This window comes from Toxorhynchites rutilus, chromosome 1, assembly GCF_029784135.1.
Source record: "Toxorhynchites rutilus septentrionalis strain SRP chromosome 1, ASM2978413v1, whole genome shotgun sequence".
Classification (NCBI taxonomy): domain Eukaryota; kingdom Metazoa; phylum Arthropoda; class Insecta; order Diptera; family Culicidae; genus Toxorhynchites; species Toxorhynchites rutilus.
In genome coordinates, this window is record NC_073744.1 from 201,042,437 (window position 1) to 201,066,486 (window position 24,050).

The 24,050-nt window shown below is 39.9% G+C and overlaps 1 protein-coding gene across 3 annotated transcripts in view; it reads right to left on the reverse strand.

Moving 5' to 3' along the window:
* Window positions 1-24,050, reverse strand: part of LOC129763224 (glutamate receptor ionotropic, kainate 2) — a 420,593-nt gene that overhangs the window by 81,909 nt on the left and 314,634 nt on the right. The window contains exon 12 of one of the 3 annotated variants that reach the window (XM_055762106.1): window positions 555-692. The exons of the other annotated variants lie outside the window; for them this stretch is intronic. Coding sequence (XP_055618081.1) covers window positions 555-692 — 138 coding nt within the window. The remainder of the gene's footprint in view (window positions 1-554; window positions 693-24,050) is intronic. 3 annotated transcript variants of the gene reach the window in all.

A 24,050-nucleotide genomic window follows, 5' to 3' on the forward strand; every position in this document is an offset into this window, starting at 1 on the left:
GACATTTGTTTCGTTTTGTTTTTGAAGGAGCTGTCCGATGTGAATTGCTGTCCTTGGTCGAAATAAAGACAAATGAAAAACTAACTAATTGAAGGAAAGAATGATGATTCAAGAATTTTTCCTATAAATCAAAGTTATCACAAAAAAAGAAAAAAACAAATATGACAGTGGTGAACAATGAACAAGTAAGAGGCTGTCAGATGTCTCAATTTGATTATACTCCATGTTTATGTTAACACTTCCGATGTAATCATCCCAAAAACGACGACAAAAATAATAAAATCATATTTTTACACTGTCAGAACATCGCAAGACCTGGACCGCTTCGTAAACCGCCATATGCTACCCCCGAACTGACCATCCATAATGAATGGGCTCTGGCCTTGATTTTCGGAACGAAATCAGAACGAAAGTATAACATCTTTACTGGCTTCACCGTCCTCCTCCTCGTCCTCCTCCGCGAGCAACCTAACTGTGCTCCGGTTCCGGCCCCCACGGTCCACACAGGATCCGCGATGCGGAGGGGTTATAAAATATAAATCCCACTCTCTTACTTGGGCAGAAAATCGCACCCCTGTTGCATTAGTGAGCCAATCGCGAACCACATGCAGTTCATGAGGGTAAACTGGGTCTGCAGCTTCTCCGGATGTGGATCGCAGGGATTCGGCGTTGGCCACTCGTACGGCGTAAATCTGTGGTAAAGGTTATTTTATTTTATGTTTTTCATGTGCAATCAAAGGAAAAAAAAAGAGGAAGAAAAGAATAACAGCTTAGCTCTAGTATGTGAACGGTGGTAAACGAGTACTATATGAGGCCATGGAGATGCTGTTAATAATGATCCGAGAGAAGATGATGATGAATTTTCGGGGTGTGGATTTCGCTCGCTGGGGAAAAGGTTATCACTTCCGGTAGGGGATGATGGCGCGCGCGTTTCGCTACGTAAGACCATCCGACCGACAGACCGACTAACCGATTTTCCCGTGCAACGAAATCGTCTGCTTCTTCCCGAAACACACACAGAGAGAGAGAGAGAGATCGCGCGCTAGAGAGCTAGATTCATTATTCATTCCATTAGATGAGATTTTATGAGATGCGATTTGAATATTGATTGGACATTTGCGTTGATTTATTGAGTTGATAAATTTTGGATGAAGCTTTTCTGTGTGCGCTGTTCCTTATCGAGCAAATTCGGTGATGGATTGGAGACGGGTCCGGATTTAGCTTTAAGGCTTGTAGAGCAGTGGCGCGAGCGCGAGCAACAATTTATGACGGGATGGGAAAGAGCTTGGAAAGTTTGAAACGCTTGCAAAGTTTTTGAAATTGTGCCATAAAAACTTTTTCGATGAGAACGAACGCCCCTTCCCACACTGATGCGAATACATTAAAGACCGAATGCCCGGAGCGCGGGCGCTTTAAAGTCGCCCCAACGGTTGTTGATCTTAAAGTATCACTCCGACACATATCCTTCGGCGGTTTTTCCACCCTCACCCTATTCATAGCCAGCGGACCCCGTGCATATACACTTTTCAACTTTCCGCTAATGATGGTTACATATTTACCACTTTTGCGTCGTTTCGCTATTTTCGGAGCATCGGAGGTGACCTAAAATAGGGAACAGATTGCTGCCTCGTTTCCTTCTTGCCTTCGGCAAGTTTAGTTTGCCATCATATTTCCGTTCGTGATTTTTTTTTTTTGCACGCAGGTACTTTCCGTTGAGCACACCACAATCGCAGTCAATCTCAATCTGACCCCAACAACAGCAGCAGCAGTGGAACCCGGCGAATAGCGTAAACATTTCAGCTGACTGCCACGGTGCTGTCAGTTCCTGTGTTTACGGTGACAGCGTAATTGAAAATTATCCGACATTGATTCCGCGCCCCTTTTCGGTTGGGTTCCGCTGTGCGGAGAACCACCACGAGAGGTCACTCGCACTCTCGCGGATCCCGTAAATGGACCTCTGGATGGGGCGAAATGAGCGTTTGGTTGCGGGTTTTTTTCGCTTTCTGGATTCCGGGTGAAGCGATTAACGCAGTCGGTATGTTTTTCTTCTGGCTCATTTCCCGTTTTGGTGCGGACCGTGATGCCGCAACCCCAGATGGGAAAAGTGGTCGTGAGCAGGATAGTTGTTTTAACCGAGGGGGAAGAAAATATTGGAGAGCTGACAGGGGAGAGTAGAGAAAGTTTTTTTTATTGGTATCATTAGAATATATCTTGGAATTTTATTCGTCGGGTTTGTGTTTTCTTGATATTTTTCCCAGTAAGCTTATAAGCTGACTCAGTTTACATGAATATTATACACCAATAGTTGGGGTAAAAACATCCCGTCTAGTTGGTCCTAATCTAACTAACTGTGACTGATAAATATTTAGCCGTCGCATCTGTCCTATCCAAGATACTGACTTCTTGGTGAGGAACTCGATTTTTGCAATTAATTCGACTCGAATCAAATTGATCAGTGCAAATATGACAATATCGCCTTTTTTTTCTCCAAAATATATATTTTATTAAGGCACATGTGGCGTTAGCCTGACGGGGCCGGGAGTCAAATATTTTGACAATTTTTGTCTTACAACTATGTTAGTAATATGTAACCGATTACTCGCGGTTGGCTCGAGGTTAGTATTACAAGTGTTCTCATAATTGGTATGTTGCAGTCTTCGATGCTCTGTACGTGTGCCCGACACGGGATACTTCCTTTTGGGATGCAGCCGACCATTAATCAGCAACGCCCCCCTAGTCTGTACCCCATATCTAGCGTGGTGCGTCTTTCTCGCCTCGAGGAATCCAGGATAGAATGGTCACTAGCCGGCGCAATCATCAGCTCGTGTAGAGTTGTCATGAGCGGTACAACCTTTGGCTCTTGTTGAATGATCAGTGGACTGCATAACCTTCGGCCCGTGCATCTGTAAAGAGTGTGTGTATGTATTGCCGCGACTAAGTAAAAGTTTATCGATCGGATAGGAGGGATATGAAACGGGGGCACAACGAAGGAAACATCATTAAACGTTGACATCGGCGTTTCTGAGGAACAGGTATAGATGAAGCAGAAGATCAGGATCACGGCTACCTAAGATATCCCGGACGGGGATATCCGATTGTCTGCCTTGTGCTCTCAGTGCTCTAGAGAGCTGAGAGCGAGCAGCATGGAACCGGATACACGACCAGACAACATGCTCGATGTCGTGGTAGCCATCGCCACAATCACAAAGATTGTTTGCTGCGAGCCCAATGCGATAGAGATGCGCGTTTAGGTTGTAGTGATTGGACATAAGCCGAGATATCACGCGAATGAAATCACGACCTACATTCAATCCCTTGAACCATGCACTCGTCGAGACCTTAGGGATAATCGTGTGTAACCAACGACCGAACTCATCACCACTCCACATGCGCTGCCAACTTACGAGCGTATACTGACGAGGAATGTGGAAAAATTCATTATAAGCAATTTGCCTTTCAAAAAGTGTGCTTTCTGAAGCGCCCACCTTAGCTAGCGAGTCCGCTTTCTCATTCCCCGGAATCGAGCAATGAGAGGGAACCCATGCTCAGGTAATCTTGAATAATTTTTCGACCAAAACACTCAATAGATGTCTTATTTTTGTTAGGAAATAAGATGAGCGTTTATCAACTTTCATTGAGCGGATTGCCTCTATTGAGCTGAGACTGTCTGAAAAAATAATATAATGGTCGATGGGCAGTGTTTCAATGATCCCTAGTGCGTAGTATATCGCACCCAGTTCAGCGACATACACGGAACAAGGATCTTTGAGTTTGAAAGAGGCACTGGAATTTTCATTGAAGATGCCGAAGCCAGTGGACCCGTTTATGAATGAACCGTCAGTAAAGAACATTTTATCAGATCTAACTTCCCCATATTCTGCCGAAAATATCGGCGGAATAGAATTGGAGCGTAGGTGATCTGGGATTCCATGGATTTTTTGTCGCATGGACAGATCAAAAATGACAGAGGAATTGCAGAAGTATGGGAAGCAAACTTGGTTGGAGATGCCTGGTGAAGGGTGCACGTCGTGGGTAAGGTACTCATGGTATAAAGACATAAAACTTGACTAAGGAGTCAGCTGGAGTAGATTTTCGAAGTTATCAATCACCAATGGATTCATGATCTTGCAACGGATGAGAAATCTGTAGGATAATTCTGTGAACCGAAGAGTAAGCGGGGGTACTCCTGCCAAGACTTCGAGACTCATCGTATGTGTCGAATGCAAACACCCCATGGCTATACGCAAGCAACGATATTGAATTCTCTCCAGCTTGAGAATATGAATCCTGGCAGCTGATCGGAAGCAAAAACTGCCATATTCTAACACTGATAATATCGTTGTTTTGTACAACTGAATGAGGTCTCCTGGATGGGCACCCCACCATGTTCCGGTAATTGTTTGGAGAAAATTGATTCTTTGCTGGCATTTCTGTTTCAAATACGCAATGTGTCTCCCCCAGGTACATTTAGAATCAAAATATACACCCAGGTATTTGAAAAACATAGAGTGTTGGATCGTTTTGCCGGATAGGTAAAGCTGGAATTGGGCGGGTTCGTGCTTCCTAGAAAAAACGACCATTTCAGTTTTCTCCGTAGAGAATTCGATACCCAGCTTGAGGGCTCACGTGAACAGATTGTTCATGGTATCTTGCAACGACTTTTGCAGAGCGACGGGATTAGTACCCGTGATGGAAATAACTCCATCGTCTGCAAGTTGTCTCAGCGTGCAGTCTCTAGTTAGACAATCATCCATATCATTGACGTAAAAACTGTACAAGAGGGGGCTTAGGCAGGAGCCTTGCGGTAGGCCCATAAAACTGTAACGAGAAGATTTTGAGTTGCCATGAGAGAAATTCATATGCTTTTCTGACAGTAAATTGTACAGGAAATTATTCAGAATTGGTGAAAGTCCACGATTATGAAGCTTCACTGAGAGAATTTCCATCGAAACTGAATCAAATGCCCCTTTGATATCGAGAAAAACGGAAGCCATTTGTTCTTTGCGAGCAAATGCGATTTGGATTTCAGAAGATAGCAGCGCGAGACAATCATTCGTCCCTTTACCTCGGCGGAAGCCAAACTGCGTATTTGACAGCAAATTGTTCGTTTCGACCCACTTGTCCAAACGAAGTAGAATCATTTTCTCTAACAATTTACGAATACAGGATAACATTGAAATCGGCCTATACGAGTTGTGATCGGTAGCCAGCTTGTTGGGTTTTCGTATGGCTATCACTCTCACTTGTCTCCAGTCATGCGGGACAATATTCAGCTCCAGAAACTTGTTGAACAAGTTCAGCAAACGCTGTTTTGCTAAGTCGGGAAGATTCTTCAACAAGTTGAATTTAATCTTGTCCGACCCCGGAGCTGAATTGTTACATGAGAGAAGGGCAATTGAGAATTCCACCATCGAAAAATTCTCATAATCGCTTTGAAGTGGAATGTCGCGTACGACGTTTTGTGCAGGAGCGGTGTCGGGGCAAACCTTCCTTGCAAAGTTAAAAATCCAACGGTCAGAGTATTCCTCACTTTCGTTTGTATGGTTCCAGCCACGCATTTTCCTAGCCGTATTCCAAAGAGTGCTCATAGCGGTCTCCCTTGACAAACCATTGACGAACTTCCGCCAATATCCACGCTTTTTTGCTTTAATCAGACCTTTTAGTTTGGCTTCTAGAGCTTGGTACTTTAGAAACCATTCCACTAATCCAGTTTTCCTGAATTTTTTGAAAGCGGATGATTTTTCAAGGTAGACCTTTGAACATTCCTTGTCCCACCAAAGTGATGGAGGACGACGTCGGAAAGTGGTAGCCGGTACACGTTTCTTTTGAGCTTGAAGTGCGCTATCGTAAATCAAACTTGAAATAAAATTATACTCTTCAAGGGGAGGAAGTTCATGCATCGAAATGATTGCTTCAGATATTAATTCTGCAAATTTTTTCCAGTCAATATTCTTCGTGAGGTCATACGCAATATCGACTGACTCACTAGATTTTGATTCATTGGCGATCGATAAAATTATTGGCAGGTGATCACTACCGTGGGGATCTTGGATTACCTTCCACGTGCAATCCAGGGATAACGAAGAAGAGCAAAGTGATATGTCTAGCATACTTGCCCGTGCAGGAGGGTTGGCTATCCTAGTTGCTTCCCCTGTATTTAAAACTGTCATGTTGAAGTTGTCGCACAGATCATAAATCAACGTGGCACGGCTGTCATCGTAGTGTGACCCCCATGCTGTTCCATGGGAGTTGAGGTCACCTAAGATTAGCCGCGGTTCCGGCAATGCCTCGATGATATCAAAAAACTGATGGCGGCCGACCATGGTTTTTGGAGGAATATATATCGTGGCAATTCAGAAGTCTTTGCCATTGATTTGTGTCTGGCAAGCGACAACTTCAATGCCTGTCATCGATGGGAGAGTGACTCTATAGAAGGAGTGACATTTTTTGATCCCCAATAGTACGCCACCAAACGAGTCATTTCGATCGAGGCGAATAATGTTGAAATCGTGGAAATTCATCTCGTCGGCTGAAGAAAGCCATGTTTCACAGAGGGAAAATACATCACAGTTAGAGCTATGGACTAAAAATTTAAATTGATCTAGTTTAGGGATGATGCTTCTGCAATTCCACTGTATGACAGTGGTCAATTCCTTGACCTCTTGCACTGAATCAGGCATCGAGGGAAATGAACGCTGCTAAAAAGGCACATTTTTCTTTCAAGAATGTTCTCACTACCGGAAGCAAACATAATACTATGCTTTTAAGAGAGTCATTAATATTCAAAGCATTCAAAATGTTGTCCACCAGGTCAGAAAGCGCAAACAAGCCAGGTTGTGACTGTTGCTTTGACCGCGAAAAAGGAACAGACGTATTGGGTGTTGTTCCGGAACGTGCTGAGGACCCCTGGTTAGTAGAAGAACCGTGTAAACCAGGAGGTACTTGCTTCGGTCTATTTTCAGCACGTTCGGTTCGAAGTTTCAATCCAACTTGGGAAATTTCGGACTTCTTACTGGGGAGTGATGGAAAAGTAGTAATTTTCCTTTTCCTGATGGCACCCTGCGATGTACCAGAACTTCCCGCATTGGGAGCGTCAGCGACAGGCTCGTCGTTTTGCAGGAGGGAGTAAGGATTGTCCTGCGTCGTTGGCACGGAATTCTTAAGCATTTCTGCATAAGTCCGTTTTGAAAATTCCTTTAAGGAACGCTTGATTTTTTCCCCTCTTTGTATGTACACCGGGCATTGAGAAAGATCATGGGGGGCCCCGTCGCAATGAAGACACTTGCGCTCTTTTGCGCAAGAAGTCCCATCATGACTCTCTCCACAATCTGCGCAACGCTTTTTGTTGCAACAGTAGACGGCCGTGTGACCAAGTTGCTTGCAGTTGTTGCAACTCATTACCCGGGGTACAAACAATCGAACAGGTAAACGAAGCGCATCTATCGAAACGAAGTTTGGAAGGGCGGAGCCCTCAAAGGTTACTCGAAAAGAATTTGTCGAACTGAGAACTCTCTTATTATTTATAATAGATACGGATTTCAGTTGGTCGCATGCAAGAATCTTCACAGTTTTAAGCGAAGAGTTCTTGAAGCGACCGACTCCATCCTTGAGTATATCATTTCGGGTCAAACCCTTTTCGGTGATTACGCCGTCGATTTCTACGTTACGACAGGGCACGTATACGCGATACTCAATCGCAAAGAGATCGCAACGGGTTATATCATTTGCTTGGGTCCGGCTGGAGACGACAACTCGTAATTTGTCTGGCCCCATCCGAGTAATCTCGGTAACATCTGATAAGTTTTTTGTCAGCTCTTTAGATATGCGAATAACATTGAGGGGTTTGAATTTTCGCCTAAAGTACACAATGAATGGGCCTTTGGAGCCCTCAGGGTATACTTTTTGACGAAAATCCAGTTTTTCTTCATCCTCCTCATCAATATCGCCTTGACAGATAACAAACGTCAAAATAATTCATGTGTTTCTGTGTAGAAGCGAAGTGGAGTGTCGCACCACCATAGAAACATTTGATCAAGCAAATTTGGTTCCATTTGCTTGATTAGTTATAGCCCAAGTTGTATGCGAGACATTATTTATTTTAAAGAAAATTGAAAAAAAAATATTTGAAATGACTGAAAACACATCCTCGAGTTAGTACTCATTCGACAAAGAATATTTTTATTTATCTTTAACCAAATTTTCATTAGTCGGATAAGGGTCTAAGAAAAGTTATAGGCCAAAACCTATACAACTTGTATGGGAGAAATCAGTAAGTTCAAAGAAAATTGTAAAAATTTATTTTAAAGGACCCAAAACACATTTTCGAGATAATACTCATTCGATAGAGAATATATTTATCTATCTTAAGTCGAATTTTCATTGGTCGAAAAAGGGTCTAAGAAAAGTTATAGGCCAAAACCTGTACAACTTGTATGGGTGAAATAAATTAATTTAAAGAAAATTGAAAAAAAATATTTGAAAAGACCCAAAACACATGTTCGAGATAGTACTCATTCGATAGAGAATATTTTTATTTATTTTTAGCAAAATTTTCATTGGTTCAAAAAAGGGTATGAGAAAAGTTATTGGCCAAAACATTCACGAGTTGTACGAGGAAAAGGGTCTGACTGGGTAAGGAAGTAAAAAGTAAAAAGGAAGTAAACATTTCTATTGTATAGAAATTTTGACTATATTTCGAATACCTATACCTAATTCACAATAGAATCTATGGTGAAAAACGTACCTTCCAATTTTTAGCACGCCATTCACAGTAGCTTCGAGATAAAAAATTGAAAAAATACTGAAAGTGCATCTTACTGTGATATATCGAGAAATATAATCCAAAACTAAGTTCCTGAAAAATTGAAGTACTAAAGAAAACCTTGAAATATTGAATTTTTTTTAGGATTTAGAGATTCAGTATTACTATAATTCGTATTTAAATATGTTCCTATGCCTTTTATAGTTATGTTTGATTTTTTTACAGATAATAATAAGATAATTCTTCTATATGGTTTACTATCAGAGCTATAGTGAAAAAATCAGTTTTTCTTTTTTTCCCCATTCTCAATAGGCTAGGGAATGAAAATTTGAGAAAATACTCAAAGCATACCTACTATGGTGTACCGCGACACATTATAACAAAATTCCGTCCCCCGCGTGAAAAAATCCTGGGTGTATAGAATTTATTAGAGTATTCAAAACTGTTTTTCGATGATTTTTCATTGAACTATTTATTATCAAATATGAATTCGAAATTTTTCGTTCATACAATAATATCTCAGTACTGAATGGTCCTACAGCAACGTTATAGAAATCAAATGGAAGATAGTTGATAACGTTAATTGGATTTACTATCTTTGAAAAAAAAAACAGAAAGGAATCGATTTCTCATTTCTTCACGATATTTTTGTCCACTACATCTTCATACATCGAAATAAAAATTTCTCTGTTAAATATTCCGTGTAAATCCATGTAAATTATGCTTTAATATTATTTATATCCCATCTTCATGCATTGATATTTCACGATTTTAAAGCATTTCAAAAGTCGCCTAAAAATTTCGACTTCGCACTCTGTTTGTTCAATTTTTTTTTTCGAGAGTGAAAAAGTTGTATTTCCATTTTCGTTAAATTTATTAATTTCCCTACATTTTGGCCCATACCTTTTCTCAGACTCTTTTCCGACCAACGAAATTTGACTCATAATGGTTAAAAGTATTCTCTATCCAATGAGTCTCGAAAATATGTTTTGGGTCCTTTCAAATAACTTTTTAAATTTTCTTTAAATTAATTAATTTCCCCCAAACAAGTTGTATAGGTTTTGAGCTATAACTTCTCATAGACTCAATTCCGACCAATGGATGTTTTGCTAAAGATAGATACAAATATTCTTTATCGAATAAGTACTATCTCGAGAATGTGTTTTGGGTCCTTTCAAATTACTTTTTTCAATTGTCTTTAAAATAATTAATTTCTTCCATACAACTTGGTCTATAACTTTTTTGATACCCTTTTTCGATTAATAAAATTGTGGCTGGAGGATAGGTAAAAGATTTCTCTATCGAATAATTTCGATAACTCTATTCGAACAACTTTTTTTGATTTTCAAAATTCTGTTTTTTTTTCTTCCTATATTGACCCATGCTCACGTTTCAGTCTATAACTTTTCTCTGTCACGTCAAGAAAAAAATGAATTATGTGGAAAGATGATAGATTCGATTCTCTTTCTAATGAGCACAATCAATTTATTTCAACTGAAATAATTCATTATTCATTAAATCTAGCAAGACGTTGAACAGAAACTTGCACACAACAAAAACTTTTATCCGCTAATTTCACACAAGTCCGTAAAGAAGGAACGCGAAACACGAGAAATCTCGTGAGCGGTCCGCAAGGTGTTAAGTTATGCAGGAATTTGTGTTTCATTTGTATGGTATGCTGGGTGACAAGTTTTAGAATACGTGTGACTACTGTACAAATCAGAAGAAATTTCACAAACGAAAAAGCACCCGGACGTTCTGAAGGGACAGCACGGATATTGCATAAACAACAAACAACGAAATCTTACCACAGATACTTCACTCGCTATATATATCATTACTCATTTCGAATTAATAATTATGAATACGTGATTGCACGAGACGAAACAAACAAGAAAGTGCGCTCAATGTACTTTCATATGTATCGTATGATGATTCAACGCAGTCAGGGTAACGTGATTCTACGTTGTCGTGAGTTGTGCCATCGATTCATGGTAGGAAGAGAGCGAACGACTGCGATTCCTACGACAAGAATAAATTCACTTGCGAGACGCTATCATGAGCAACGCCCAAACAGCTTTTCCTATTGCCAGACTAAAACGCAAATAATTATCATGACATCACGCCCGTGTGTTGTCTTAAATATGACTTCAAAAATACAATATGTCTGCAAGTACATATACCCAACTTAGCGAAGAATCCGGCCCTGAACGAGTAGATATATCTCATCATCCAAATTACGCAACGCAATAGGAGAGAGATGACCACAATCATCGCACAATCATCAACTGCCGCTAATTCGCATTAGCAGCAGTGAGATCGATCGGAGAGAGATAAAAATCCTCGGCTTATCTCAACGAGAAAAACATCGCAAAGCCCAATCGATAGGTCCTGGAGGACTCGTATCGAACGATAGAGTTGAGTTGACTTAGCACCGCCAAACCAACCACACGGAACCCAGGACCCAGGCTCACAGAACAATTTTGTATATTATTAATTATTCTTTGTTGTAAATTGCTTGCTAAATGTTCAATGTTAAATATTAAATGTTAAATGTAAAATAAATAGTTTGTGAATTATATGTAAAACTGTGTTACAATAAAAAGTGTGTGAATTTGTAAAATCGCGGAAGAGCCCTGTTTTCAATTTCCATCTATGTGAGGGAGAAGCCACCGGAATATCGAAGGAAGGACCCACAACTCCCCCACACAATATAACCCGAAATTTTTACCCCCATCCCCTATTATTAATCGAGATTTTAGTATTTTTGCATAGAAAACACCCAAATAATTTAATCGTCGTCCGTTTTTCGAACAGAACGAATTAATTTACGTTGTTAAACGACAGATAGCGCTATGTTCGCTTCGTCGAACTTTCGTGCATACATCCACAATTCGCCTAAAGCCAGGCGTATCACCGTCGAGCTGAATGCCTTTTTGAATGAACCCAATAAATTATTAAAATTCAAAATCAAATCATACCTTCTCGCATTGCAAAAGGACAATCACGTTATTGCTATCAATCTCGATGCAACTCGGTGAGCACGTATGGAAATTCACTGTTAAATACATTGCTGGAATCATGGTAGGCAACCGCACAGCGACGTGAGAAATTTTGATTCAAAGAAGAAACCGTTCACATGACCCTCTTTATCTTTTTCTTCAATTGTACTAACATTGTTAATGTTCCTAACGTTTCCAATGCTTGTCGTTTCAGCGTTGTATTCTTGCGTCATTCTAATAAGTAGTCAGCTAGGATTAGTTGTTGAATTATAGAAAAATAGTTAAGTTAGGGTCAGGGTTACGTCGAGTAATAATTTCAATTCAAATTTTAACAACTTTTTTTTACAAATTTCGGATCTGCTAATCTGATAGCAAATCACCCCACAAATACGAATAAATTACTTTGAAGTTTTTTTTCGTTTTTTGTCGAGACAAAGTTGCCACATTTGCATAGAACGATAAAATTTGAGTCGAACAAATTTGGGAAAGTCGAGTTTACGACAAAAATATATTAGTTTCCTCACTATACAACAAATATTAAAAAAAAATTCCTTTACTTTTTTGAGGAATTTTTGTATTTTTCTTCGGATATTCTCCATCAAACTTTGGACTCTATGTGGGGTCAACTTCAGCGTCCATTGTATTCCGCGATCACTTCATGTCTGCAGCATCCCGAGTCGCTTTAGCGTCCTTCTTCAATTTGACCGGAATTGGGAACAATTGGGGGGATTGGGGTATTTTTCAATGTAATCGACCCCATCGTCACGGTACCACTGGACTGTAATGCCAGCTTGTCAAATCTGACCAAAACATCACCGGACCTTTGTGATTCTTAATAAACGGAAGGAGTCGTTTCTGCAGGTACTCTTCCCTGTACATCTTCGAGCCCATTGCCTTGCTTGTGACGAGAACTTTGGTTTTCTGTCCACAGCTGCAAACCCTTTGCCAAATTGTGTCGATTGCGAAATCGTAGTCCGAGAGTCACGGTTTAGCCCGAGTCCCCTGATACATCCCAAATATAGTTGTCGTCCAGGGAAACTTTTCAGTACATCATACACGGTCGATTAAGCCACCTTCCGAAGTTTCACCATCGAACATTCAATTTTCGCAAATTTGTGGCATTGTTTCCATGTTATGAGTGGTGTCAAAGTGCAGCGAGTTTCAAGGTGGATATGAAGAAGATATTTTCATGCGAATAGAGCTGTGTTCTTTGATTGAAAACTGAAGTTTGAAGTTCGTCCGATTTCGGATTTTCTGTTGCCATTGTGCAAGAAGTGCTGTATAGCATTATTTGTATATTATTTCTTTCGGAATAATGATATTGGAAGCGTTGGAAATATGGTTTTGCTAAGAAATACTGATAAACTAAATGGATATTAACTTTCCCTAGACAGCAAGAAAAATGTAAAAATTGAAAATTTTATGGCTTCGCTGCTTTGATAATGGTTGACATCGCAAACAATTCAGTTCGCTTACATTTCACCTGCACTGCATAGGAATATGAATAAGCAGCAACATAAACATCTCTGGACAGATTACATATATGCTTGTATTAATCGATTGAAAATACTGAAAATATTTTCGCATCTAATACAATAAAGAAAATTACATACTCGATGAATGTGCCTCATTTTAAGGTACAGTAATGTACTCGTTAATAGAATATGTCATATAGATTGAGTTGATTACCACGCCATGTATTTCAATTTAACATAACTCAGGTAGCACAGTATTTGCATACGTGTAGGAATAAAAATTGTGTAGAAATAAAAACTTCTCAGAATCCAAAAAAATCCAATGCAACAACACTAAAGCCAGCACCAAAGTTATGATCCAGGAACAACAATGACAAAGACAACACCGAAGGTTCTTTTCAGAACCATTTTTTTTTGCAATCAACTGTTTTATTTTCCGGGTAGATTACCTCGCGCACAATCAGAAAAAAAATCGAACAAATGCAATTGATGAATATATTAGGCTGTCAAAAAAGTCCTGCGGTGTTTTTTTTTAATTTTCATTTGTTCATAAAATTAGTTACAATCATCTGTTTTAAGTCAAATATGCGCCGTTTTGTTCGATGACTTGTTCCCAACGAGATGCCAACTTCATAATACCCCTGTTATAGAAGCTCGCTTCCTTATTGGCAAAAAACTCGGATAGCCAATTTTCACAGGCCTCTTTTGTGGCTAACTTCTGACTACCTAGCTCGTTCGCCATGGATAAAAACAGGTGGTAGTCACTTGGTGCAAGGTCCGGACTATACGGCGGATGCAAAAGAACCTCCCATCCGAGCTCCCGGAGCTTCTTGCGCGTCACCAAAGAAGTGTGTGGCCTGGCGTTGTCCTGATGGAAGACAATGCGGCCTCTTTTTTTCAAAGATGGCCTCTTCTTCATGAGTGCTACCTTCAAGCGGTCCAGTTGTTGGCAGTACAGGTCCGAATTGAGCGTTTGGCCATAGGGAAGCAGCTCATAATAGATTATTCCTTGACAATCCCACCAAACACACAGTAGAACCTTCCTGGCCGTTAATGAGGGCTTGGCCACCGTCTGAGCCGCTTCAGCGGGCTTCGACTACGGCCGTTTGCGCTTCACGTTGTCGTAAGTGACCCACTTTTGATCGCCAGTCACCATCCGCTTCAGAAACGGGTCGATTTTGTTGCGATTCAGCAGCGATTCACATGCGTCGATACGGTCAAAGATGTTTTTTTGCGTCAACGTGTGTGGCACCCATACATTGAGCTTCTTTGTGAATCCAAGCTTCTTCAAATGATTAATAACGGTTTGATGACTTATCCCCAGCTCTTGGCCGATGCTACGGCTGCTACTATGCCGGTCTTTCTCGGCTAATTCAGCGATTTTGTCGCAATTTTCGATGACAGGCCTTCCGCAGCGTGGCGCATCTTCAACGACCTCTACACCAGAACGAAAACGTTGAAACCATCGTTGTGCGGTGGAAATGGAAACTGTATCGGGTCCATAGACTGCACAAATTTTATTGGCAGCTTGAGATGCATTTTTGCCTTTGTCATAGTAGTACTGTAAAATATGTCGGATTTTCTCTTTATTTTGCTCCATATTTGCGACACTATAACTCACGAACGACTTAACCAAACAAAACACTGTCAAGGACTATATTATAGCGCAAAAATACCTTTCCAACAAGCTATAGTATGACTCGATACAATGAATACAAGTAGAACTACGCGCTTACAACGACATCTCGCGGAAATACCGCAGGACTTTTTTGACAGCCCAATATTAAAATTGATAACCCTTGGTGTAGTCCTACGTCTCTTTGGTTATGTTCCCGACATTATCCACACGTGTTTTTGGCAGATCCTTTTTCACGAAATTGCTGATAGGTTTTCCAATACACTAGTAAACACTGCTTCCAACACTGAATTTATCAGTTTTTTTTTATCGATGTGACATAAAAAGGCAGTTTAATCCCAGGCTCACTTGCCTAAATAAACAATCTCCACCTATGATTCATTATCGTCATTTTGTATCCACTAACAGCTGTGATAATCGAGTGCTCGGTTAACGCACAGGACATGCAATACCTCCAACCATGCCACTCCCATAATAACACCGTTTCACTCGACACGATGTTTGAAAACAGAAGAAGTCATCCCCTGCCAACACACTCGACTATGTATCGACGTTCTCTCGGATTCCATCCTGCACAACTTTTTCAAAACAAAACATATCAACGTGATAATTTGCTGTCAAAATATTTCAGATAAGCCTACTACGACCGCTGCTTTGAAATAGACAGTGATTCCGGATTGTAACTGAATTTTATACAATCAGAGCAATGTCCTGGGAAAAAGGTAATGAAGATGGTGATTTTTCGAGCGACATAGCATGCGATGCCATAACTATTTCTGACATAGTGACGTCAGTCGTTGTGTTTATATTCGATTACCAACCACATCCATGTGAAAATGCTATTTTCAGTATGTGTTTTATCAATGAAAAACATACATTTTATTGAAGTTCCCGCGGATTATGAATATAATGTGACAGCGTGCAGTTGATATTTATGGAATTGCCTTGAAAAAGACGAGTGAAATATTTCAGTACAACATTTTCACTCCCCCACGGCCATAGAAACAAACGAAGTTTCGTTAGTTTTACCGTACCATTACTATGGCTCTCAGTTTCGGTGTGTGTGATGTGGGAAAATAGTGTTCAATTAAGCAGTATTTCACCGAAAATGTTAATACTTCCGAGGACTAAGAATACGATTGCTCTCTGGACCTTTTTACTATATAAATGATGGAAATAAGTAACAATACAATTGCCATCTATTAAAAAACAAACAAGATTTCATGAGAAATTGGGCTCCAATCATCATTAACCATGAATATATTGAACATTGTTTTGTTTCCATCATATACATTTCATAGAGAACGCAAATAATTACGACACGAAATTTTGCATGCGAATACAAGTACAAGTCTCCTACTGCTTCACCTTGATATATACCTCATTGCAATCATCCTCAGTAAGGCCTATATCGACTGTAGGTAGGCTTATGAATCCATAACATGTCAAGGTATTGGAGCAGTGGAGCACCTCAATGAAGGGGAAAATGTGTTGCAGTCTAGGACGTTGCAAATAAACAAGGGAATATTCCTGGGCAACTTCAGCCCGCTTCTGTTTTGTCTGGCACTGAACTCCCTCAACGCTCACGGAGAAGTGACCCATACCTTTTGTATGGATGATCTCAAGATCTACGCCGATTCACGTCAGCGTCTTAGCGTAGCTATTCAGGTTGTCAAAGAGCAGTAAAATTGGCATGAAGTTTGGCCTAGACAAGTGCCGCTGTGTCCAACTGTTATTAAAGCAATTCACCAAATCCGAAAGCCACGAGGTCTACGATAGCGAGTTTATAAGGGACGCGGCTCGTGGTGAATCTTACAAATTCACATCTTCAGAGCACCGCAGATTGAGGATACAGTGCTCGATTCTTGGCGCAAGCAGCTCAACTGCAATCTGCTGATACTGGAAAAGTCAATATAAAGCACATTATGATAGGCTGCCCCGGTTTGGTCAACGCAGCTTACATCGAGCGCCACAATAGTTTGGTCCATATTGTCCATCGACAACTGGTGCTCCAATGCGGTCTATTGGATGACATCGTACCGAACTGTCGGTACCTACCTGCACCTGCATGACCGTTTCAAGCTGTACTGGGATCGCACTGCCCTGAGCGACCTCTCGATCCACCATAACTGTCCAGATATGAAGGTATACGATAAGAGCGATCGACAGGTCATATAATCGATGTTGCTATCCCGTTGAACCAGAAACTGAAGTAGATCCACGGTCGTAAAATTAACATGTACCCACTATTGGTCGTGGAACTCATGGTACTGCGGAGGATTAGAGAGATCTCAAAAATCATTCCAATTGTTCTCTCTGGAACTGGAAATGTTTCTGGGAATGCTAAAGGCGTTGAACACGGAGAAGGAATTGGTCGGTATCCAAAAGTCAGTCATCCTCTGCGCGATTGTCCACCAATTCCTTGGTCAGGACTAAAGAGTCTACGGGCATCCCACAAACCCTAGTCTCCCTTTGGCATTAAGAAGCCCGTGGCTAGGTGAACTTTTTTGGATAGGTGTTTCGGAAGTACGACAGCGTTCCCATTTGTATTTGCGATGACTATCCAACAGAGCTAGGCAAGATGAAGGTATTTCTTTCAACTTGACTTTCCTGATGCGTAATCCATTTCTTCCAACTCGACTTTCCTGATGTGTAATGCATGTCGATTGACTCATCGGAGGTTCTTCAGATGCGAAGTTTGCCACCGGGAATCAAATTTGCCCCTGGAGCGTTTCAAGGAGTTGTAGTGAAGCCGTATCTTTATGAAACCATGATTGTCGGTAGACTGGTGCCGACTGAAGAATATGACTTCCAAGATTAAAAGGCCTCAAGGTAATTCTGGAACGGGTAAAATCGTACGGTTTCCATTTGATAGTCGGAAAGAGTCGTTTCGGTCGCAAGTCCATAGATTGTCCCAAATCAAGTACCTAGGCCCACAATCTATGGACGTTACTCCCAGTTGTCCCAGAAAATGGCTGATTGATTCTGGTGCTCTCTTGCAAAGTTTAATCTTCTAGCTTGATAAACCTTGCTTATTAAAGGCTTTTTACAACAAACACGATTATACTCGGTTTCATTCAAAACTCTGTGCACCGTTCCAGAATGAACTTCCTTTCCACTGAATTCCAGCAGCGCTCCGCGCACTTTTGACGAGGATGCTTTTGGTTCTTTCCTTATAATTTGTATAATTATTTGCTTTTCTCTATCGGTCTTTGTCTTGGTTGTTTTCGGTATCTTGGAATCTTTTAATTACGCTCTGAGCTGTAGTTCTTGGCCTACGGATACTCTCACCTGTTTCGGAAACAAATTTTTCCAAGTTAAACAGTTTCAACAATTTTTTTCTTTCTTGCCCAGTAGTTTCCTTGCTTTCCTACCAATTTTCATCAAATTCGAACACGGAAACACTAAAACCAAGGTGTTTATATGAATGTATAATAGAGGCGCCTTTACTAAAACCAAACAAATGTGAATGAGAAAGATTCATGCATATGCAGTGTTCCCAGATTTCTTGGTATGCAAACGAAAACTTTTTTTTTATGTGACGAATATTTTTGTCCATCCAATAATGTGCTACCTAACTGTTGTGCTCCCAATAAATAATAACAGTAGAGTGTTCTATACAAATTTCAACCGCTAGATAATGAGGATTGCACAGAACCTATCACACATGAATTATTCAGTGGACGCGAAAAACAATTGCCGTGAACTAATACAACCTATATAAATGAAACCATGACGAATACTTATGTCCATCAGTGTATATAATGTTTTACCACTGTAAATTATCAAGCAAATCATTTATTTTTGGAATCCGTAATAGTGTGTTTGTCTTGGATCGTGCAGAACTTGGTCTTAAAGGTCTCTCCGATTTTGCTGCGGCTCGGCCGGTCGAATACTCATAATCGACTGAGAAATGAGAGAGTGGGGAAATTTCCGAAATTCGCTGACTTGGTTCAACACACAAACCAGTCTTTTGCCGACGAAATCTTTCTTCCATCCTCTATTCGATCGGATTAATAATAACCTTGCATAAAATTTTAATAACAGCACACTTTTACAACGGAAATTTATCATCCAGGTTTATGAGAATCATAGCGCAGCATTTTTGGGAGCAAAAAATCCATTTCCCATTAAGCTTTTATACACATCCATTCGTTCATTACGACTTGACAAATTACGGACATGCTCTCAGACATTATTCGGGGTTCCTCCGGATTTTTGTGGAGAATTTAACCATTTCACCATTATCCAAACCTTCGTGCGGTCATTTTACCTACGATTTGCCATCATTCCAGTCCATCATGTCAAACCCATTCCGATTGTAATCCGACAAATCGTATCCTCTATGGAATGGGAATTGGGGGAGATGTTTCGAATAGCTGAAGAGAAAACAAAAGACCCGGCAGAAGAAAATGGCCACCATCTGGACCGACGGAGGGCAAAACTATTTGAAATTTGTTTTTATTCGCATCCCATTAAGGGCAGAAACCGGTGCCGGTGTGTAGGCACAAGTCAGCAGAGGAAAAAAATAAAGAAACTCAGGCGGAACGACGAGATAAATTGTCAGTATTTTCCGGGACGCTCGTTTGTCATCCCTTGGATGCTGGATTTTCTGCATACCGGGGACTGAATGATGAGTTTACAGTGATATTAATTTCTGAAGAAATATGTGAAGCGATTTCGGAATGAGTGATGATGACGGAGCGCTTCCTTCGGGTCGGTATGCCTCCCCCTCTATAAACAGAGTTAAGTGAGGCCCCGAAAAAGCATCCAACCGAAAACCGCCACTGTTCCACGAAGTTTGACTTAATGATCCATTGAGGGACCACCCATCATTTAAACCAGCCGGCCTTCGGTGTGTTTGCCGCCACTTCCCTCTTGAGAGATTCCACTTATCACCATTGTCTGTGGAATCGTCGAATCTTAATTAACACGCTACTATAACAACTTATTTACAGCCAACGTTCGGTGCGGTCGTCCAAATCGACGATGTTCCGTTCGCCGACGAAGCGGAAAATTTATATGGTGTGAGCTCATACAACGGAGCAAACAATAAGGACACACCAAGGCTGGCTGGCAGTTGCAGCCGAACCATCGAAAAACAATATTTCATCCCGTGCTCCCACCCCCACATACACAAGCTGCTGGACGAAAACAGCAGAGAGATATAGTGCCCTATAGCCCCAAACTCGATACACTCGAGAAGAGTCTGCCTTTACATGAGTAGACACAAAGAGGAGCACATCATAAATTTTAAATTGAACGACTGCTCGCTATCAAATTTACCATCCACCGGTCCCTTTCCTCTCGCTAGCTCTATACAAAATAGGTATAATGGAACTTGCGTAACTACTTCCACGGTGCTCCTAAGAGTGTTATTAACCAAATAAAATCTTCTCGAAATCTGACTATCTCAGTCGCATGGCTGAAAGCAGAAAAAAAATCGGAGAAACAGTTTTTTCGCGTCTTTTTTGAAGTACCAAGTGCAAACATTTCAAGAAAAGTATGAATATCCCCACGCATTCACGCTTCTAAAATTATGAAAAATAAATTTATTATTTCGTTTATAAGAAATTCAAAATTATATGATTCTCGAAACTACTCTCAATCTAATATTGGAAATATTGAGCCTATAATATTGAAGTGTGTAGATTTGTACCAGGGTCACGCCTTTACTTCGCTTGTTGATACTGCTATAATAACTCATTCGGCGTCAAACAAATTAACTACTGTAAACGGCCTGGCCGGGTAAGGGAATCAAAAGTGCCCCCAAACCAAATCACTAGCTGTATGGCAAATATTGTTTAAAGGGTGTGTCACATCAAATTGCATCACGGAAAAAACGCTGTAGAAATTCGCCCAGTAGACCGATCCTTTTGAAAATTTTAGACAGTAAAATAAAAACTATTAAACAACTTTTGGCATTTTCTTTTTATTCATACTTCGAGCCCAAGCCCGTATGCTCGCACCTTCCTCTTTACCCCGTCCATAAGGTTCTGTACAACGTCAGGTTGTAGTTTTTTTTGAACAGAAACCATTTTCTCTTGAAGTCCGCCTCCGATTTGACAACTTTTGGGTTCTTCCGGAGGGCCTGCTTCATAATCGCCCAATATTTCTCTATTGGGCGAAGCTCCGGCGCGTTGGGCGGGTTCATTTCCTTTGGCACGAAGGTGACCCCGTTGGCTTCGTACCACTCCAACACGTCCTTTGAATGGTGGCACGAAGCGAGATCCGGCAAGAAGATGGTCGGGCCCTCGTGCTGCTTCAATAGTGATAGTAAGCGCTTCTGTAGGCACTCCTTAAGGTAAACCTGCCCGTTTACCGTGCCGGTCATCACGAAGGGGGCGCTCCGCTTTCCGCAAGAGCAGATCGCTTGCCACACCATGTACTTTTTGGCAAACTTGGATAGTTTCTGCTTGCGAATCTCCTCCGGGACGCTGAATTTGTCCTCTGCGGAGAAGAACAACAGGCCCGGCAGCTGACGAAAGTCCGCTTTGACGTAGGTTTCGTCGTCCATTACCAGGCAATGCGGCTTCGTCAGCATTTCGGTGTACAGCTTCCGGGCTCGCGTCTTCCCCACCATGTTTTGCCTTTCGTCGCGGTTAGGAGCCTTCTGAACCTTGTATGTACGCAGGCCCTCCCGCTGCTTGGTCCGCTGGACGAATGAACTTGACAAATTCAGCTTATTGGCGACATCCCGGACCGAACTTCTCGGATCACGTCTAAACTGCTTAACTACGCGCTTGTGATCTTTTTCACTGACGGAGCATCCATTTTTGCCGTTCTTCACCTTCCGGTCGATGGTTAGGTTCTCGAAGTATCGTTTTAGTACTCTGCTGACCGTGGATTGGACGATTCCCAGCATCTTACCGATGTCCCGATGTGACAACTCCGGATTCTCGAAATGAGTGCACAGGATTAATTCACGACGCTCTTTTTCGTTCGACGACATTTTTCCAAATTTACGAAAAATTGACAGTGAAGCATGGCCAACGTGATCTATACACTCTTATCTGATTATAAGCGAAAGCTGAAGATATAATTCCTAAAAATTAAATTTCTACAGCGTTTTTTCCGTGATGCAATTTGATGTGACACACCCTTTAGGATATTAAATAAGAAATTTTGGCGGTTTATTTGAACCCCTATGTGGTTTGACGTAGGATCTATATTGAAAAACGTACTTTTTCGTTTGTTTCACGTCATCCTCAAAAAGCTTCGAGATAAAAATTTGAAAAAAAAAAAACTGAATGTGCATCTTACTACGGTGTATCAAGAAAAAATATTTAAAAAAAATTCATCAAAAATTCTAGTACTAAAAAAAAAATTGAAATTTTAAATATTTTTTTTTGGGATTTAGAGATTCAGTACTACTCTAATTCATATTTGAATGTATTTCTACGGCTTTTCTAGATATGTGTGATTGTTTTCAGATTTTTTTCAGTGTTGCGCGGTACCAAAAAAAATATTTTTTTATATTTCCAAATAGTCTGGCTGGGTACGGGAGTAAAAAGTCCCCCAAACCAAATCACCAGCTGTATGGAAAATCTTGTATAGGGTACTAAATCAAACATTTTGGCAGTAGTACCATATATTTGAGTCCTTATATGGTACACCATATGATCTATGGTGAAAAAGGCACCTTTTCGTTTTTACACGTCAGCTTTTAGACAAAAATATGCATGCAAAAAAAAAAACTGAAAGTACATCTTACTTAGGTGTATCGATCTATATTTTCAAACAAATTTTTCATCAGAAAATCAAACACTAAAATAAATTTTAATTAATTTTTATCTTTATTTAAATTAAATTTTAATTTTTTTTTATTTTGACATTCAGTACTACTTTAGTTTGTATTAAAATTTCTTTTTACGTCTATTTAGGTATATGTGATTTGTTCCAGGCATTTCGAAATTTTGAAAAAAAAAATTACTCCGAGACCTAATTTTACACTAATTTTTATTTAAATGCGTTCGTATGTGTTGTTTTTTTCCACATGTAGCGTTTTTTTTCTTGAATTTTAAAGAGGATTGTGCGGAAACATAAATGTTTTTTTGGCCTTTGGGCATTTTTAATTTATTTTGAATTTAGAGACCCATAACTGCTCTAATAATTTTTAAATTTTGTTTTCCATATGTCTAATTTTTGTCGGTATATTTAGAGCATTGCGCTGTACAACTTTGTTTCTCGTATCTTAAAATATATGAGATTATCTTTACATTGGATTTAGATGGTTTACCAAATTCATAGGAGTCAGCAGTACGATAAAGCTCTGTGAGAAAAAAAAGTCCTTGTGGAAAGATCATTCGGATTAATGAGAAGAACACCTCAAAAAATCCGATTTGTTTTTTTAAATTTTAATCTTAAAATTGAAAAACCACGAATACAATAATATAATCTATTTCAAGAAAATAAAAAAATAATGCAGACGATGAAGAAAATTATTTTTGTGCGTCGCAATGCTCTTAAAAATTCAGGAAAAATTACGCCACATGTAGAAAAAAGACACATACTAACGCATTTAAATAAAAATTTGATGTGGGTCTCAAAGTTATATTTTTTTCCAAAATTTCGAAATGCCAGAAAATCTATAACATTTTTTGTACTGTGTATTTATTTTTTTTATTATTAGATGAAAAAAATTGTTTGAAGATATTTGAAAAAAATAGTTTGAAGATATTTATCAATCTAGGAAAGCCGTAGAAACACATTTAAACATGAATTAGAGTAGTACTGAATCTCTAAATCCGAAAATTTTTTTTTCAGAATTTCAATATTTTTTTTAGTACTAACATTTATGATGAAATTTTTTTTGATAATTTTTCTTGATACACCGTAGTAAGATGCACATTCAGTATTTTTTCAAATTTTTATCTCGAATATTTTGCGAATGGTGTAAAATTAACGACTATTTCACTATAAATCCTACGTCAAACCACATAGGGATTCAAATAAACCACCAAAATTTCTTATTTAATATCCTTTACAATATTTGCCATATAGCTAGTGATTTTGTTTGGGGGCACTTTTTACTCCCTTATCCGGCCAGGCCCTTCGTTTGATTCATATTCAGGGTTAGTATCTGTCCTGATTTAGCTGCTAAATCAGGACATGATTGACATGAATGAGATCCTTTTTGGGCATCCTGATTTATTTTTCATATTCTAACATTTGTC